The sequence below is a fragment of the Rutilus rutilus genome (genome assembly GCF_951802725.1).
Source record: "Rutilus rutilus genome assembly, chromosome: 4".
In the NCBI taxonomy this organism is placed as follows: domain Eukaryota; kingdom Metazoa; phylum Chordata; class Actinopteri; order Cypriniformes; family Leuciscidae; genus Rutilus; species Rutilus rutilus.
In genome coordinates, this window is record NC_140212.1 from 5,940,268 (window position 1) to 5,958,645 (window position 18,378).

An 18,378-nucleotide genomic window follows, 5' to 3' on the forward strand; every position below is an offset into this window, starting at 1 on the left:
TAGTGATACTAAGCAGAGGTCAAATAGGAAGTTTTAGGAACAGTTGGCTTATGAAACAAGCCTCCATTAGGGCCATGAGTCTGTACAGCAGACAGACCTAAGTGGGGACACTAAAATAAACACAATATTTCTTTCTCTTTCACTCACACACTTGAATACATTGAAATCAGATAGACAGAACGTGTCTGTTCTCTGCCAGACAATGATAGCGGGTATCTGCTTTGTGTTCTGTATACCTCGGAGTGTGTGATTTAATAAACCTGGCTTGTGCACTTGGAGACATACGGCACAAACTAAAAATATCCACATTATTTCCCACAAATAGCACTCACGTTGTGCAACTGTGGCTTTGAGGACAGTGAGAACTGCGTTTAAGAATGTTGCAAAAACATCTAGGCCTAACTCAAAACTGAAAATCTATTTAGACAGTCAAATTTCGAGTTCACACAGTAACACACATTCAAGCGCACATGCTCATGCCACAAACACAAATCATACACACACAGATATACACTAAAATTATGGAGGCATAAATACTTCACTAGTATTTTATTTGTTTTTTTTTGTCTATCAAAGAGTGTCGGTTTTGGCTTATTTTGAGGAAAAGGGCCATCACAGTAGACAAAGCCTGAGCCAACTCATCATGAAAACATCCATAAACACTCTGGAGCAAACAAAAGGTTCATGTTTCATTACCGTTTTATCTAGTGAACATGCTCCTGAAGAGCGCTGCATGACCCACAAGAAGGAAGGAAAAAATGAGAGAAAAAAGAGACGTCCCCTGAAGGTAAATGAGATGGAGGAATGACAGATCTCACTATAATAAAGGCAACTTTAAAACAACACATTGAGTCTCATTCAATAAGTGTGTGTGAACGTTTTAATAATAAAAAATCATGATAGACTTTCATAAAGAACTTTCCTCTAAATTTAGGATGCAATTTATGCAAAAATCACATACTCTGGGTGGCCTTATTAAATCATTTTATACATAGATATTCAATCTATATTTCATAATTTAGGCTATAGAGTAAGACAATGTGCATAATAAGTTGAGCTGCAAGATTCCTCTGTATAAAAAAAAGCAGATACGTGTATGTACAGCTTGCTAATGAGAGTAATATCCTGTAATACCTGTAATATCTGGGTCTGTATTAAAGGTGTTTATTGTGTTTAAAGTGGTTTTGAGGATGGCACACTTATTGCTTGAGGATGTTTCTGCGTGTGCTCTCAGGCGAGCGTGTCTTTAGAGAGTGTCATATGTTTGCTGTGAGTGACGAAATGCTGTACAAGATGGAGATGGTTTGGGCGTATTCTATGCAAATGACCTAACCTCAAGCATGTAGTCGCTTATTTAAAATACATTCACAAGCACAAATTCATGTGTGTATCGCATGTGTTATGAACTGGGTGGACATTTATTGTGAGAAGTTCAAATTCATCCACACAACTGAACTGAATGAGACACAATATGTCCGTCAGTGGCATTACACTAATGCATTATAAAGGAAATCCATCCGAGAACTGATAGAAAACGAGTGAGAGTCGAGGTGACAGTGTTTTTAGGTGTCCGTGCGTGTTGTGGCCGTTAGCAAGGGTAACAAGCTGTATATAAGCTGCCAGTGAAGGTGTGAGGGGGACGGGGATGTTAAAGAGCGGGACGGCTAGTTCGCTTCCAGCTGACAGACTTCCTGTCCCGGAGCTGTTGTTGATACGGGCCGGCAGCGAGCTGACAGGTCGGGGCTGCTAACAGGTCGCCATTTCCGCCGTTGACACGAGCTGATCTCTAATTGAAGGAGAAGTGTTTACGCTCAACATCCCATCAGGCAGATTAAGCACCTCCGCTAACACCTCAGCAGGGGTGGAGCCCGCGGGAGGCAACACCTCAACACCCCTATGGCCCAACATAACACAAGCCCAAATCCTAACTGCTGAAAAACGTGCCATGCAGGGAGCAAAGGAAGGAGGGGTACTGCAAAAAGCCCTTTTCATAGCTTAGGAAAGGGACAAACAATGACACCTTGCTAATGTGTGTTTTTGTAAAGTTTCCCACTCCTGTTATTTAGTACTGGTGAGCTATAGCAGATAACAGTAAAGAAGTGTAATGCCCATATAAACTGAAATCTGTGCCTTCTTACATTTTTGGAGGCAAGTAGATTTTGAATGCAACTTTTAGACAAAACGTTAGTCCTTCTTACATAATTAATTTGCACGTTATTATAAATAACACTCTGTTTCGGAAATCACACATTCACAGTCAGGTTGAACTTTCGACATAAAGATTTTAGGTTTAGCTCTACATATGTACTGAATAAGGGGCAATGTTTGTCTCAGCTATACCGTAAAGAATAATTTGGTAATCTTTCCCCCGAAGGTCCTGTGAAACAAAACAAAAATTATTTTGTAAAAGTAAAAAAAAGTGCAAATATTGCATGCAGTCTCAATAAGTATGATGCCATAAGAAGTGTATCTACATTACCGGTAGGATTTTTAAGTCCCTTAAGGCCCATTTACACAAAGAACAATAATTATAAAGATAACAATATTAGACTCCACATCCGCGGACGATATCATTCTGTTTATCATGCAGTTTTGTCATCTGCCACTTTAAATACTCGAGCTGTCATTGTTTTTCTCATTCATCAGCTGGAAAAAAATCATTCTGAAAGTGATTTCAGTGATATCGTTCTTCTGTGCCATTGTTGTCGTGTAGACTGCTATTCTTTTATATTTAGAAATATATCTTATTTTAGAACTATTCCATTATCATTATAGTTATCGTCCTTAGTATGAACATTATGCTCATCAAGGCTGCATTTATTTGATCAAAAATACAATGTAAAAAAAAAAAAAAAAAACATATTTCAAAATGTAATTTATTCCTGAGATGGCAAAGCTGAATTTTCAACAACCATTAGTCCAATTGTCAGTGTCACATGATACTTCAGAATTCATTCTAATATGCTGATTTGTTAATCAATGTTGAAAATAATTGTGTAATGTTTTTTTTTTTTTTTTTTTTTTGGATGAATAGAAAGTTCAAGAGAACAGCATATGTTTGAAATATAAATCTTTGTAACGTTACAAATATGTTTACTGACTCTTGATTAATTGAATTGAACATTTTTACTGACCCCAAACTTTTGAATGATAACAATTATAAAATAATTTAAAATGCTGTTTTAAGAAAGTTTTAGATTAATTATATGTCACTCCACATGACACTGCAGGAATTTTCATTTTGTAACTGTCCTGTAATGATTTTATGAATTTCAGTGTGTGTGTGTGGCACATAAAGCAGTAAAGAGACTGAAGTGTCCTGTGAGGGGAGGGTCAGGGATGAATGGTGGGCACACTCAGCCAATCAGAGCATTGACAGCTCTGTGATGAGTCCGCAGACACCAGGCAGACAATGGCCTAGTAATGGGCCGACACCTCCATCTCTCATTCCATTTATCTGTCTCTTCCTCACCACCCCCCATGCCCTTTTCTATCATTTTCTCATCGAAACATACAAACACACACTCAGAAACACAACTATACACACACAATCCATCTCAGTCTTCACACAAGCAGAGACTAGGGCACTTCTTCAGTAAAGCAGCGACAATTACCTGACCTCTTTCACAGGTAGAGATAAAAAGGGGATGGAGGGAATGAGAGAAAGAATGAATAAAAAGGCAGACAAGACCATTTTCTCCAAGTTAAACCGACTGACCCATAGTCCCGATGCTGAGTCATCTTTACAAGCTTTGTTTAATCTCTTTCTCTACCCTGCAAATAAACCCAGCAGTGAAATCCCCACACTAGCCTCTGGGGATTTAAGATCTGTGGGGATTCCCTTCTGAGCTTCCCAACTGAGAAAGCTCATCAATTAAAACAATTTGCATAATCAATAAAACCCAAAAGGGTCAGGAAGGAAGTGCTATGTCATGACTATGTCATCTCATGCCATAATTTGTGCATAATTTGTGCATAACTTTAAAGCATATAAACTGTGTCAGTACTGTGTCATTTCAAAATGAGTTTCCCTTTCATTAGTCAAACAAACCAATAGTCCGGCATTGGTTGAGCCAACGTTGCTGTGTCATGCTGGTCGGGATGCTCAAACAAACAGAGCAATGTTTTGATACTGGCACAAAGCCACTGTGTTTACGTTTTTAGGGGAATCAACCTACAAAAGGCATTTTAATTGCATAGTGCCGTCTACTGTAGGAAAAACCATTAGATGCATTTTACAGTGTGAGTTTAAATGAAGTCTACCAAAAAAAACCATCAAATACATAACGCAAAGCAGGTTTACAAATCACAGACAACATATCCCTTGACTTTACAATGACAGAAACATGCTAAACAATTTTCAGAATCACCCATGATGGTAGAAACGTTACAAGCAGATGCACCTCAAAAACCTGTTTTGTTGTGTCTGTATATCTACTCACCAGTTAAAGTGAGGTTTATCTGCAATACCTTATAAAAAACCATGTTAAAGATTCAAATAATAGCAAATATATTCAATAATTCTATGAGCACAAAGCTAAAAAGGCAATAATGAATGGCAGTGGGCTTGGGGACCAGCTGACTGAATTTGCTGAGCAGTCACCACAAAAATGTAAACTAATATTTATTTAGAAAACCCAAAAGAGGCAGATGTTTCTCCTGAAACTCCTTAGGAGAAATAGTCGACATATAGGAAGGGTGTAGAGCTATAAATTCAATTTAATGTGAATAGCATTAGCTCAGATTATATGATCTTACAGAAATTAGATGAGAAACATTTGAGATCTTTTGCAGACTTTTGGTATGTTGGCAAATCTGAGCACATGATACTGTTGAGATCTCTTCTGAAGCTTCAGATGAGACACATTTGAGATTACTGGGGTCTTTTTCTTAGGAGAAACACCTGAGAAATCAGGAGACTCCATCTGACCTCCATTTCATCTCATTGGTGTATAGGAGAAACAACTGAGACGTTAAGGAGATCTTATTTATGATTATTCTTTTCTAATGAATGGTCTGCAATTATGAGAAGCTGCTGAGACAGAGGCCCTGTTTACACCTGCATGCGTTTGATCGATCAACTCGATCAACGATGTAAACGGAGTCTAAAACGTTTTGAGCATGTCCAATTTCAACTACTTCCAGAGGTAGTCGAAACCGCATTCGACTGGATTGCTTTGGTAGTGTAAACGCTCATGTGGTCGAATGTGTTCGAACAGCCGCAAAAGATCTGAAAAAGCCCATAAATGTGCCCGCCAGTAGACCCTCCCCTCGAAGAAATCAGAACAGAAGTGGTTGAAAGTGGGCAAATTAAAACACCAGGTGTAAATAGGAAAATGTCTCCCACATCTACTTGTGATCCGATCGACCAAACGCATCTTAATAACAGGTGTAAACAGGGCCAAAGGTCTACCAAAGACCAATCTCCGAGCAAAATAAATGTACTTTTGATTGGCATCTTGGTTAATAAGAACACAGGGATTGGGGCACCTGGATTGCTAGGATCTTTTCAGAGGAGAAACATCTAAAAAGCAGCTAAAAATCTCCATTTAGCCTATTTGTTGTCTACAAGAAACAATTGAGATATTAAAGAGATGGGTTCTGAATGTCCTCATGCTCAACAGACTTCATGTAACACTGATGTGCAGACAGACACAATGACTGCATTCGAGTGTTAGCAAGCATTTTCTTAATTTTCTTCAAAGCCAGACACGCAGGGCTTTAATTAAAGGGTGGGTATTGGGGGTGTTAATGGGATTTTTTTGCTTCAGACAAAACAGCCCCCCCACTCCCCACAATACACCACATTACACTGTGGACGGAATGTCCGCTCAGACAGAATAAGAGCAAGAAGAAAAGAAGAAAGAAAAAAGAGAAGAGACGCACGCATAGTTAACATGCTAAGACCAAAGCAGACCGGTCGGATTCAACATAACTGACAGCCTCATTGCCCCGCGACCGTAGACTGCGGTTTGAAGGTGGGAGGAAAAGGCTTCTGTAAAGTCCAGAACATTCCCCGTGTTTCCTTAGAGAAATAAAAAGATGTTGTTCTAGCCCACGCTGTCTGGCCTCAGACAGGAGTATCAAGCGCTAACTGAAGAGCAGTCTGGTGCAATGCCGTTTCACATCCACCTAACTCATTAATGCAACTGAGAATGGGTTTCGGGTTTCATAATAGGTAGAGAGCTCATTTCACCCTTTTCCTGAAACACAAGCTCCACACATGTGGGTGAAACGGGGAGAGAGTGCGGCAAAACGAACGATCTAGAATCCACAGATGAAGAACGCAGCGTACAATAACAGGAAACAGCAGAGAGAGAGAATAACCCGACTGTTTGTCAGCTCTAAAAGTGTCCATCATGCTCGGTGCACCTCAGTGATCCTCTGACACACACAAACTCAATTACGCCCATAGCTCGCAGTCTTTAATCGCACCAGCTAGAAGTCAGAGAAGTGTGTGTGTGTGTGCGTGAGAGAGTGCGTTTGCACAAATGGACAAATTCAAGATTCTTGAATACAATTTCATCCCGGGTTAACTTAACCTGGACCTAAAAATCATCATTTGATTTATCAATAACTGCACCCTGCACCTGCTCAGCCATGAAACGAAAGTGTGACATTGTGAGTATAAAATAAGAAATAGAGCATAAACTTTGAGGATTTAATTATACAACATTAGAGGATAACCAAAGAAAATGTAAAATTGTAAAATAATGTATAAAATATTTTCCCGCAGATTTTTCAATTCTACTTTTCACTTAAAGTGTTATGCTGATAACATATTTTGTAAAGAAAAAATATTGATTTAGAAAAATGCATATCGTATATAACATTTTTAATATAATGCAAATATATCATTTTAATGAAAGAAATGTTTGAGAAAAAATGCATATTGCATAATTTTTGTAATATAATGCCAATCTATAATTCTGAAAGAAAAAATATTACATTTGAAAAAATACATATTGTAGATAATTTTTTGTAATATAATGCAAATATATAATCCTTATTGAAAAAATATTAAATTTGAAAAAATGCATATTGTTTATCCATGTTTTGTAATATAATGCCAATATATCATTTCAATATTTTTTTTAATTCAATTAGACGATCACTGTTTTTTCTCTAGTCACTATGTAATCACATTAGCTATCAATTAACCTATAACGATCAACTACTAAATTGTTCTGTTCCAACATATGCATTTATGGCCAAAAAGCATGTCCATTACCTGCTCAATAGATGTATGTGAGTGCACAGAGATGTGGCGTGATGTTAATGTGTGTCTATGAGTGTTTCAGTGAATGTGTGAGTGTGATCCGCTCTGATCGTGTGTGTGTGTGTGTGTGTTGGCTCCAGCTGTGCTGTGCTCTCGAGCAGAACAGGAGAGGGAGGTGTAAAGACTGGAGCAGGTTTTGGCCTCCCAGCACCTCTCACCCTCACACTGCACTTCCTCCTCACTAATTAAGACCCACAGCAGGATCTAGAGAACAGCTGGATGACCTGACTGAGTGTGTGTGTGTGTGTGTGAGAGACGGGCGGACAGGGACGGAACGAGCGAAACAGAAGGAGAGAGATCTGTCTGGCCCACCTTCGCAGTGCTTGCCATCTCCCTTGTAACCAGTCTTGCAGATGCACTTGAAGGACTTCGGAGTGTTCTGGCAGAGAGCGTCAATGTGACAGTCATCTGTGGCTTCGGAGCACTCGTCGGCATCTGTGGAGTAATCACATGGGATAAGATTTAGCTGAATGCTTGTTACACATCAATCTGAAAGGATAATAGTGTCAGCAAATAAAAGAGAAGTCACCAGATGAAGATGCTTTGTAAAGTGCCTATTTTGGTTTAAGGCAGCCGAAAATCGAATATTTCAATAGTAGGTCAGTTTCTAAAAGCATGACAGCCTCTCTATTTAAATCAGTACAATACAAAAAACAGAGAAGGGTCATTACATTAATCTTTCAGTTTCATTCATATTGGTTACAAAACCGAATAACATTCAAACAGAAGAGCAAGAATGAGTTCCAGAAACAACTAATCCTTCTCAGCGCAGCACATACCCATCTAACAAAAGACAATCTCGTCAAACTGAATTAGATAAACGTTTTATGTGTTTCTTTTGACAGGAGATTCAGGGTGTGGTAAATGTTACTCTTTGTCTGTTCTGAGAACAGGTTACTTTCTCTTATGGGGATCTTATTGCTGGTTTAGACAGGTGAAACTGAACAGAACAGAATAAAAATGACAAAATCTTATTGAGACAGGACAAGGGCAGTCCGGAAGGAAGAAGTTTAGCCTTTTTAGCCAAGAAAAACGGTCCAATAAAGTGATATATTGATACAGCTAAAAAGCAGAAATTATGCTCATTCATGCTCCAGATACAGAGGTGGATGAATGAGGGAGAATGTTGGAAAGCTAATTTAGGAGATGTTGTCTTTTTGAAGAGGTTAAGGAGGTGGTTTGGTTGGTTATTGATGTGTAGACTCAATCCTGTCACCCCAACAGTGACACACCACTGCCCCCCTTCTCAAACTCTTCTTTGTCTTTTCATGAAATCGTGTGAATTCTTTCAACTTTACGCAAACGTAAAAAGTCGCAGAATCCAACTGATCACCTTTTGCGCAACGGTGCGCTCTTTACATCCAAGCCATAAATACACATGAAGTGTGTGTGTGAGAGAGAGAAAAACAGAGAATCCTTTCTAAAGTTGTGTTTGTGCATTCCATAACTTAATCTGTTAAAGTGCTGTCTATTTAAAAAGACTGAAAACCGGGAAAACCAAAAGTCCGTTATGCGCAATAGTCAGACTCATTTGGAGATGAGTCATTCATCTCGGTTTATTTGCAAAATCATGGTGTCTGACCTAAAATACACACATGAAAATATAAAATACCACAAATCCTTCAGTCGTGTCGTGGTTAAAAAGAACCAACAGACAGTTTTTATTGTTTGTATCATTATTGACTTTTTCCAGGCATTCATTATGGAGAGACACAATATGCGTATTGATGGTGGTGGAGGAGTGAGGGGTCGATAAGCCCCCCGGACAGACCCCATCAGGGCGGCTCATGTTCCTATAGACCCTATGGGAGTTCGAGGAGCTCTCCTTAAGAAATATCAAGAGCATAAAACTGCGCGTTAAACGCGTTCAAATGCCGTATTCCGTAAGTTTTTCCAGCTCTTATGTCAATAACGAGAGCGCAATATTTTAAATATTATGACAAAAAAAAATTGTAGATGAATGCAAGAATAATTAATAATACAGATTTGTTTGCAATTACACTGAAATAATTTGCATACAAACATGCAACCACTGAATTATAGCAAATATCAGGTGTTAAAAGTTTCACCAAAAAATGATGTGAAAGATACAGAAAAAAATAATGAATAGAATGGAACATTTACCTGCGACTGCAACATTTCCCATGACATCCAAAGTATTTATGAGGAGGAAAAACAAACAGACGTCCCAGGAGAAGCAGGCAGGACCCATGGTTAGAGGCTGTGAGTGAATGGACTTCTCCAGTTGTGCGTTTCTTTGATAAGAAGGATTTCTGCTGATGGCAAAGAGAGCACGAGAGCTCCAGCCGCCTGCTGATTGGCTTGCGCACATTTGAGGAGGAGATGGGAGGTGGAAGAAAGGGGGACAGAGAAAGAGAGAGAGAGAGAGAGAGAGAGAGAGAGAGAGAGAGAGAGAGAGAGAGAGAGAGAGAGAGAGAGAGAGACCTTTCTCTCTCTCTCTCTCTGTGCGCGCGCCAAAATCTAGATAGATAGATAGATAGATAGATAGATAGATAGATAGATAGATAGATAGATAGATAGATAGATAGATAGATAGATAGATAGATAGGGTCATTATATGTCATATGAAAAAGTACAAAAGCAATAACAGTCTGAATTATGGCAATAAATATAACAAATGTAACTGATAGCATATCTATAGCCTTTCCTAGGCAATTGTTAAATGGACATTTAAACATTGCCTACTGAAAGGGTTTCTCAGTTTGGATTAATCCAATCATCTCAGAATGTTAAAAGTTTATAGTAACTTTATAGTTAAACAAAAAGAAAAATCGCTTTTGAGTTTTAGTTGTGTGAGAGAAGCAGCTTATTTAAAGCTAGGTAATCAATAAAATACCAATCACAGGAGAGGTCATACTGCCCCCTGCCGACGGAATGGCAGTACACACATTGTCAAAAGCACTGTGGTTGTGCCATTATACAGTGACACATTCATTTGAATGACTTTTCTAGTTGCGTGTAATTACTGGATATGATTTTTGAATCTAATTTGATAAATATTGCATTTTACATTCACAAAAAGCTAAATGACAAATATATATATATATATATATATATATATATATATAAGAACCCAGGCTACTACTTTATGACTGTTAAATATTATATTAGGATTATATTATATTAGCCTAATAATATTATTTTATTTCCAGGCCTGAAAATCACGAATTCCCTGATATTTCCATGTTTTATATGAGCATAAAAACCCTGTATACCAAGGTAAGCTACTTATAAAAAAAAAATAGAAGTAGGCTACCATAAAACTTTTTTTTTTTTTTTTAAAGGGGGAAAAAGTGAGAAGCCTTTTAAAGTGAGAAATAATAGTTTTTGTGACCTCATGCAGGGCACCAAAACGAAATCTTTGACGCATTATCATCAAGACTTGAGACATGTCTAGCGTTTACAACACAGACATAGACAAACAAACAAACAAACAAACAACAAAGAGACAGACAGACAAACAAACAACAAAGAGACAGACAGACAAACAAACAAACAGACAGAGTCCTCCTAGCTGTGAAGTAATTGTCTCTCTGAGGGTCTGAAAGACGCGCTCCATGTATAGTTCTTAACTTTTACATTTGCCCTTTTCACAAGTAAAAATCCTGTGTCTGAAACGCGCTGCACAAGTTGAGTGAACGCGCGCGACGCAAAGGAACGCGCCGTGTGACGTAACATAATTCTAGCCAATCGCAGTGCAGGTACGCCAAGCGGTTGCGTGTCATGGCGTCCTCCTTGAAGGGGGTTGGGTTCGCTGATTCATAATAACTGCGATATTTTACATTCCCACGATCAGCGGAGCGGCTCTAACGCGTTTAGGATATTATTGCACTAACAATGGGGACTGTGCACGCACGGGTAAGTGTTTTCTTAATAACGCAGGGTGAAATATTCTTGTTTTGCCTGTGACCTCTTGCGCTCAGAATTATTGTGCTGGTTTATTGCTTGTTGTTGTATTGTTAAATAAAGCTGGTCGTCTTTATGTACATGACATTGGATATTAGCTATGCATATGTGCAGAATATTTGCAATGTTTCTTTGTTTTTTTTTTGTAGAGTATGGATTCTTACCCCATGTATGGGCGAGATCTGGGCGTCAACACAGATGATATGGAAATGATGGAGGCGGTGCAAGAAACTAAGCAAGAGGTTTTAGAAAATAAAAATGTAAGTTGTGTTAAACTGACACTGACTTCTTTTAAATCGTTTTAAACTTATGAAATGATACTACCATGTTTGTTGGTTTTGGATATGGTTATTATACCATGTATATGTCATGGTACATGAATATAGTGAACATGAATATATCTTTTCATTTCTGACTTTACCACCCTACAAAAAAGTACCATAAAACTCTGATGCTATTAGATGGCAATGTCATAGTATTTACATCGTATTCCAAAGTACTTCCAAGAATACAATTGTGCATGTCCAAAAACATGGTATTACCGTTGTATCATGTCTAAAATCTGCAGTCACACACTATGACATCTCTGTTCTCTTCTAGGTTGTTGTACAGCATGTCAACATTGAAGGGTTGGGCAGAACTAAAGAGGATTACTTGGGCTATGAAATCTCTGATGTCTTCACTGCCAGAAACCTGGTTGAAGTAAGTGAGCTGTCAAGAAGGTCAAAGTGTTTATTAGGACTGGTTATTATGAGTAGCGATAGACCAAAATGGTCCGAGGCGGATCTGCAGATTAACGTGTTTTAGTGGACAGTGCACTTTTTTTCAATTTCAAATATATATTTTTGCTTTAGATAAAAACGTCTGTAAATGCATAGATTATTAGTTACATAGATACAATTATTCCTAGCTATGTCTTATGTGCTGACATTAATTGTATACAGTGTATCAGCATTAAATAGGCCATATATATCAGCCATGAAGAAACCCTATTGGTCGATCACAAATTTAGTAGACAAGGTAACAAGCCCAGTCTTTTGTTCAGGTGATGAGGAAATCCCATGAGGCCAGACAGAGGTTGCTCCGTCTTGGCATATTCAAAGACGTGGAGGTGGTGATTGACGTCTCAGAAGGTACAGCATCCATAACATCTTCATGCCCAATTTAGTTATGGACAGTTTAAAACGAACTAGACCTTAATGCCTACGGTCAGTAGAAGCGTCCAGTTTTTCTATCCTGAGCTGTTGCGTTCTACTTCCGACATTTACAAATTGTACTTCAAGCAAACCACTGTGCTGGAGAATATTAACCTACACCAGCTCATTTACATACTCATAAAGACAGAAAAAAAACTGTGGGTCCAAAAGTCAGCCTTTTTATTATCAGTATTAAATGTGTGTATATATACAGTATACACAGTACATAGGAGAATTGCAATGCTAATTTTCATCTATGAATTTGATTTCATAGAGGAATCTACCATGCATTACATTCAGCTACAGTGTTGTTCATAATATGCTGTCTTTCTGATCTTCTCTTTAGGAGCCAATGCTCTGCCGAATGGACTTGATGTTACATTTGAGGTTACTGAGCTTAAACGACTTACAGGCAGTTATAATACCATGGTTGGAAACAATGAAGGCAGTATGGTAAGAACCATTATACACACAGAAATTACTTTGCATCCTAACCAGGTGTGACGTCTGTCCACACTGAAATAAAAAATACTGCATGACCAACAGCCAATTATAACATATGTGATAAGGATGGGATTTTAGACCAATGAGATTTTACTGTGGCCGTGGCTACACATTGCAACACTGCAGGAATAGTACCAAAGTGATGTGTGAAATGTCCTGTCAATCATCTTTTTGACCATTGTTGTTATTGTTGTGTTTTCGGTAACTGAAGAAAAGCTAAAATAAAGTAAAATATAAATAGTGGAAAATAAACTTGAAAACTGAAATAAATTAATTAATACGTTTAAGTGCTAAAATTACTAAAAATAAAACTGAAATTATTTATTTTCATTTATTTTTCAAGCCAGATGGAAATATTAAAAACAAAACAAAAATCACAAATTAAAATGAAACTGAAAATAAATGTAAAAAATCTAATTCAAAATATGACAAAATTTGGTATATACATATATAAAAAGGCACTTTTACTCTCAAATAAGATTTTCTTTCATGCTATGAATAGAATAAAATTTAATATGAATATTTATAATAACATTTACAGTCAGTGTGAGTATTGTTATATTATCACTAGTGCTGTCAAATCGATTTATCACGATTAATTGCATCTAACATAAAAGTTTGTAAATATATAGATACATACACACACACATACACATATATATTGCAATTAATCAATTTGACAGCACTAATTATCACTCTTTCTTAGATTTTCTGTGTAGTTTCATTGTGCTACTGCATTTGTGTGTTTGTACCTCTAAAGGTCTTGGGTATTAAACTTCCAAATATGATTGGCCGAGGGGAGAAGCTCACCTTTCAGTTTTCCTATGGAACTAAGGAGACGTCCTACGGCCTGTCCTTCTTTAAACCACAGTCGGGATATTATGAACGCAAGTATGTTTTCTGCAAACAGCGTAAAACTTTAAAGATGAAGTGTGTAACTTTTCTTCGATGTTAAGATGCACGTGCACGTTTTTTTCTATTAAATAGATATCTTTGCTTTGTGTAGCTTCACTCTAAACCTGTACAAAGTCACCGGCCAGTTCCCGTGGAGCTCTCTAAAAGAGACGGACAGGGGAGTTTCTACAGAGCTCAGTGTAAGATGTTAAACGTGACTTGTGATTTTAAGGCATTGGTTGTGCTTAATAATGAAAGATACAATGCGATGTGTGTCTTGCAGTTCCCTCTGTGGATGACGGATCACACTCTGAAGTGGGAGGGTGTGTGGCGCGAGCTGGGATGTCTGGCCCGCAGCGCCTCCTTTGCCGTGAGAGAGGAGAGCGGACACACTCTTAAATCCGCCCTTTCTGTAAGCTCTGCTTTGTTGCGTTAAAGTTTTGGCTCCGTCCTTTCAGACTGATTTCATGGATTTCTTGTCTCTTTACAAGCACACCATGGTAGTAGACACCAGGAACTCTGCCATCCTCCCCCGAAGAGGTGCCTTACTGCGGCTCAACCAGGTGTGTGAACTTGAACATCAGCCCAGAACTTTTCAGTAGCTGTTTTGTGTTTCTTCGCTCACCGTTAGTTTGCCCCACAATGTCCATCACTGATTAAAACTGTCTGGACAATGCTCTGTTGGTTTAGGAGCTGGCAGGATACACCGGCGGAGATGCCAGCTTTCTCAAAGAGGACGTTGAGCTGCAGCTTAACAAACCATTTATCTGGGGATCGGTGCGTGTGGTCTTCATTCACGTATATTGTTATAGATATTTCTGGTTTTGACATTGTTTATCATGCTTTAACTGCCTTAGAACGTTGCTATTAAAGGACATTTGTGATATTTGGACATTAGTATTATTAAGTAGCTCTAATGATTTTCTCTTATAGGTGTTATCCGCATCTTTATGGGGTGGGATGCTCTTTCCTCTTGGGCGTCAGCCTACCTCTATTGCTGACAGGTGTGTGTGTGTTTGTTTGCTTGCTTTTAGGTGGTTGCTCCATTGTCCCTTGAAATGTTTTATAGTTATAATTGATTATAAATGTATGATTATGTGGTAATAAAAACCATCTTGTATTGTTTAAAGAAACATTTTAGAATGATAAAACCACACTGTGCTCAATTAAAAAGGCATTCAGAAAAGACATGTTTAGACTCATTTAGAGACTGAATTAAAGAGGCCATATTATGCTTTTTTTCAAAGTCTTGATTTTGTTTTTAGGATCTACTATAATAGGTTTTTATGTTTGAATGTTCAAAAACACATTATTCTTCACATATAAGGTTACAACACCTCTCTTATTAATATAAACTTCAGTCAGTCGCACTATTTTTTTTCCCCTACAAACCAGTTCACCGGAAACTCTGCCAGTCAATCACTTCCAGAGTGTTTCGGTCCGGAAATGTCACGCCCCTTACTATAACCATGACTTTCAGCTTCTCACACTTGGGCCGCATCAAAAATCACATACTAAATTTGAATTATAGTTCATTAAAGATGAGTAGGTAATTACTTCCCAACTGCTAAAAAAGTATGATTTACATAGTATGAAGGATGAATGTAATTCGGACATACTACATTTGCCATGCTGTCATGTCACTGTCAGTTTCCCTGCTTCACTGACATTCACAAATCCTCTCCTCGTATGTGCACGTCAGAATCTCGATGGAAGTAGTCGGTCATCTGGGAACTTTGTAAAGCATAACAGGTCCTCTTTAAGAGGTCAACCAGCCTGAACATGTCTAAGGCAGAGAGCCATCTCTCATTGGCTGATTGGTGCTTGCAGCCAGAGGTCTTATGTTTATAGCGTTTTATAAATTACATTGTGCATGTGTGTTTTTCTGTCAGGTTCTACCTGGGCGGCCCAACCAGTGTCAGAGGTTTCGGCATGTACAGTATAGGACCTCAGAGTGAAGGTACAGGTGTATGTGTGTGTGTATATATACATAGGGTATGAACACAGCATACACATTTTTGTGTATAATTTTTTTTCTTAATGTTTCTGATTTGATATCTTACCTGATCAGGTGATTACCTGGGTGGGGAAGCGTATTGGGCTGGTGGGCTTCACCTTTACACACCCCTCCCGTTCCGCTCAAACAAGGGCGGTCTGGCTGACCTCTTCAGAACACACTTCTTCCTTAATGCTGGAAACCTTTGCAACCTCAACTACGGTCAGTAGTCATTTTCTGAAAGCTTGTAGTTTTTTATTTTTTGTCTCAGAAAAAGTCGATTAGTTTTAACTAAGAAAGTGCAGTTGTCTGTTGCAGGGATATTATTGTTAACTAAAATAAAAAAAATATTAAAAGTAATTCAGAATATTAATAAAAACTATTACTATTAATAGTTGCTAAAATAACACTAGTCTATAGTCATTGATTGAGTATATGCATTGGAGCCTTTTGTCCACATGGTGACGCTATTGTTGCAATGAAACTCCAGGATTACACTTTCAAGTTAGAGAATACAGTGGGCAGAGTATTATGAAAACTTCATGTGGTGTAAATCAAGCTGTTTATCGCTTCACAGTAGTATTAGCCTGTAATTCTGCACTGTGTTTGGGTAGGAGAGGGACCACGCGCACATCTGCAGAAGTTAGCGGAGTGTATCCGTTGGTCTTACGGCGCTGGTATAATTCTACGCCTGGGAAACATTGCTAGGCTTGAACTCAATTACTGCTTCCCCATGGGTGTTCAAAGCGGAGACAGGTACATATACACATCCACTGAACCATATTCATGCATAAAGGTTGGGTAGGCAATGCTTTATACTGGTTGAAACTCTCTTCACATACTGATAGCAAACACTAATAGAAGTGGTCAGATTCAATATAGTTTTTAATTTCCCCAACATTTAATAACAGCATTGTAACCACTGATTTAAAACCTAAATTGTGTTTTGCTCCCTGACAGGATATGTGACGGTGTTCAGTTTGGAGCAGGCATCCGTTTCCTGTGATCTCCTCAACTGCTGTCCTACTGTTGCAGCAGGGATTTGTGGGATAGCACATACGATTTTTGTAATGTTTTTGGATGTTAAACACAAATTGAGGGATCCCTACTGCATGCACGCTCTGAGGATGCACTTTGTTTTTGTACCTTTTAGACAAAGAAAGTGTTTTTCCTGCATACCTCTCTCACTGTTTGAATAAGTGTCCAGTGTTAAGTGAACGAAAATGTATGACATCTCATCCAGTCTGCAAGGAGACTGCAGGTGCTAAAAGAGTTAGGCTTTTACAGTTGTTTTCAATGAGGAGAGCTTTAGTGATTATTCATGATCAAGCTGTTAAACCTGAGATTCAAATCCACACCACCGTCCACTCGTATGTGTTTTTTTGTTAGCCAGTGTTTCAGTCAGTTCAGTCATGCCAAACTAGATAATTGACTTGATTCAAACTGACCTCACGGAATGAGTAGAGAGTTGAAGTCCCCTTCGTGAAATCCACCAGCAGTGCTTTATTATTAGGACACTTTTTATTATCGTTTGAACTTTAAAATTATGTTATATTGTGCACAAGGAATAAACCTCCTGGTTCCCTAATGCATTTGCTCTTATTTTGTCATCATTTAAGAAAAGCACAAAATATTGTATTACATTAAACGGCTGAAACTGAGTTGTCAAACACAACAGACATCTATAACAAGGCATTTCCTACAGGCCAAGGCTGTACGTGTGAACCGCTAATCGAAAGAAAATTACAGGGTCTGCTGGAGACATTACTGGGTGAACGATAAACATTTGAGGTTGAAAAATCTGAAAGATGAAAGATCTCAAAGGCTCATATTAAACTACTTGTTACAAAACTGTGGTTTTAGTCCCTTGAGTGCCAAAACACACATCAGAACAATTTTTTCTGTCCATCAAAGGTGACCGGCAGGTCATGAACAGCTTGATATCTGTCATGGAAAAATAAACTGAAATGTGTCCAAACTAGAGCCAAATAACTGACCTTGAGGCAGTGGTGTAAAGTATTTGAGTAAATGTATGTACTTAAGTAACTTTTTGGCTACTTTGTAATTTGACTGAGTATCAAAGATACAAGCAATTTGTACTCTCTACTTGACTACATTTTTGAAGGAGTATGTACTTATTACTCCAATTTGCAATTACTCGTTAGATTTTGCATGGCACATATCCTTTTTCAGCAGCAGTTTATTTCTGATACAAAAGAAGCGATTGCACCATCAACATGGCATAGAAGTTTTGCCCCTTGTTCACCCAAACTTGTCAACAAGGCAACATTAGCAGGTAGTTGAGGATCACAGGTGTTTCATATATGAGATGAGGCTGAAACCAACACATCCAGAGCAAGTAGTATAATTTTACTAAAAAATATTTTATTTATCCGTTATATTTTTATATCCTTTATGAAGGATATCGGTTTACTATGCCTGTTTTGAGAACTTGAGCTTAACTGAGACTTGAGTGTTTGTAGACGTTTAAGAGCCTGTTGTGTTGACCTTGATTTATTGCAATATTGAGGTGTTCAATTATATTTTGATTTTGAAAATAAACGTGTGATTGCTCTCCTCAC

The 18,378-nt window shown here is 38.1% G+C and overlaps 2 protein-coding genes across 3 annotated transcripts in view; one reads left to right on the top strand and one right to left on the bottom strand.

The window, feature by feature from the left end:
- Window positions 1-9,562, bottom strand: part of scube1 (signal peptide, CUB domain, EGF-like 1) — a 73,770-nt gene extending 64,208 nt beyond the window's left edge. Inside the window, exons 1-2 of one of the 2 annotated variants that reach the window (XM_084406569.1) lie at window positions 9,404-9,562; window positions 7,592-7,714 (exon numbers count right to left, since the gene is read on the bottom strand). In XM_084406569.1, coding sequence (XP_084262695.1) covers window positions 7,592-7,714; window positions 9,404-9,491 — 211 coding nt within the window. In that variant the 5' untranslated portion in view covers window positions 9,492-9,562. The remainder of the gene's footprint in view (window positions 1-7,591; window positions 7,715-9,403) is intronic. The other variant, XM_084406570.1, reaches the window with a different exon arrangement.
- A 1,426-nt stretch (window positions 9,563-10,988) lies between these two features.
- Window positions 10,989-18,378, top strand: samm50l (sorting and assembly machinery component 50 homolog, like). The gene is made up of 15 exons (XM_084406175.1): window positions 10,989-11,158; window positions 11,356-11,466; window positions 11,807-11,908; window positions 12,252-12,339; window positions 12,749-12,855; window positions 13,667-13,797; window positions 13,913-14,000; window positions 14,084-14,212; window positions 14,292-14,363; window positions 14,491-14,577; window positions 14,734-14,804; window positions 15,693-15,760; window positions 15,872-16,018; window positions 16,411-16,552; window positions 16,757-18,378. Exons 1-15 carry the CDS (start codon window positions 11,138-11,140, stop codon window positions 16,800-16,802), a joined length of 1,410 nt encoding a protein of 469 aa, XP_084262301.1. The 5' UTR covers window positions 10,989-11,137; the 3' UTR covers window positions 16,803-18,378.

Excerpts from the sequence above, each read along its gene's own strand:
- samm50l (XM_084406175.1), top strand. The coding sequence starts at position 11,138 with ATGGGGACTGTGCACGCACGG. Across the intron at positions 14,364-14,490 it reads CCTTACTGCGGCTCAACCAG|GAGCTGGCAGGATACACCGG; the intron begins GTGTGTGAACTT and ends CTGTTGGTTTAG. Across the intron at positions 16,019-16,410 it reads CCTTTGCAACCTCAACTACG|GAGAGGGACCACGCGCACAT; the intron begins GTCAGTAGTCAT and ends GTGTTTGGGTAG.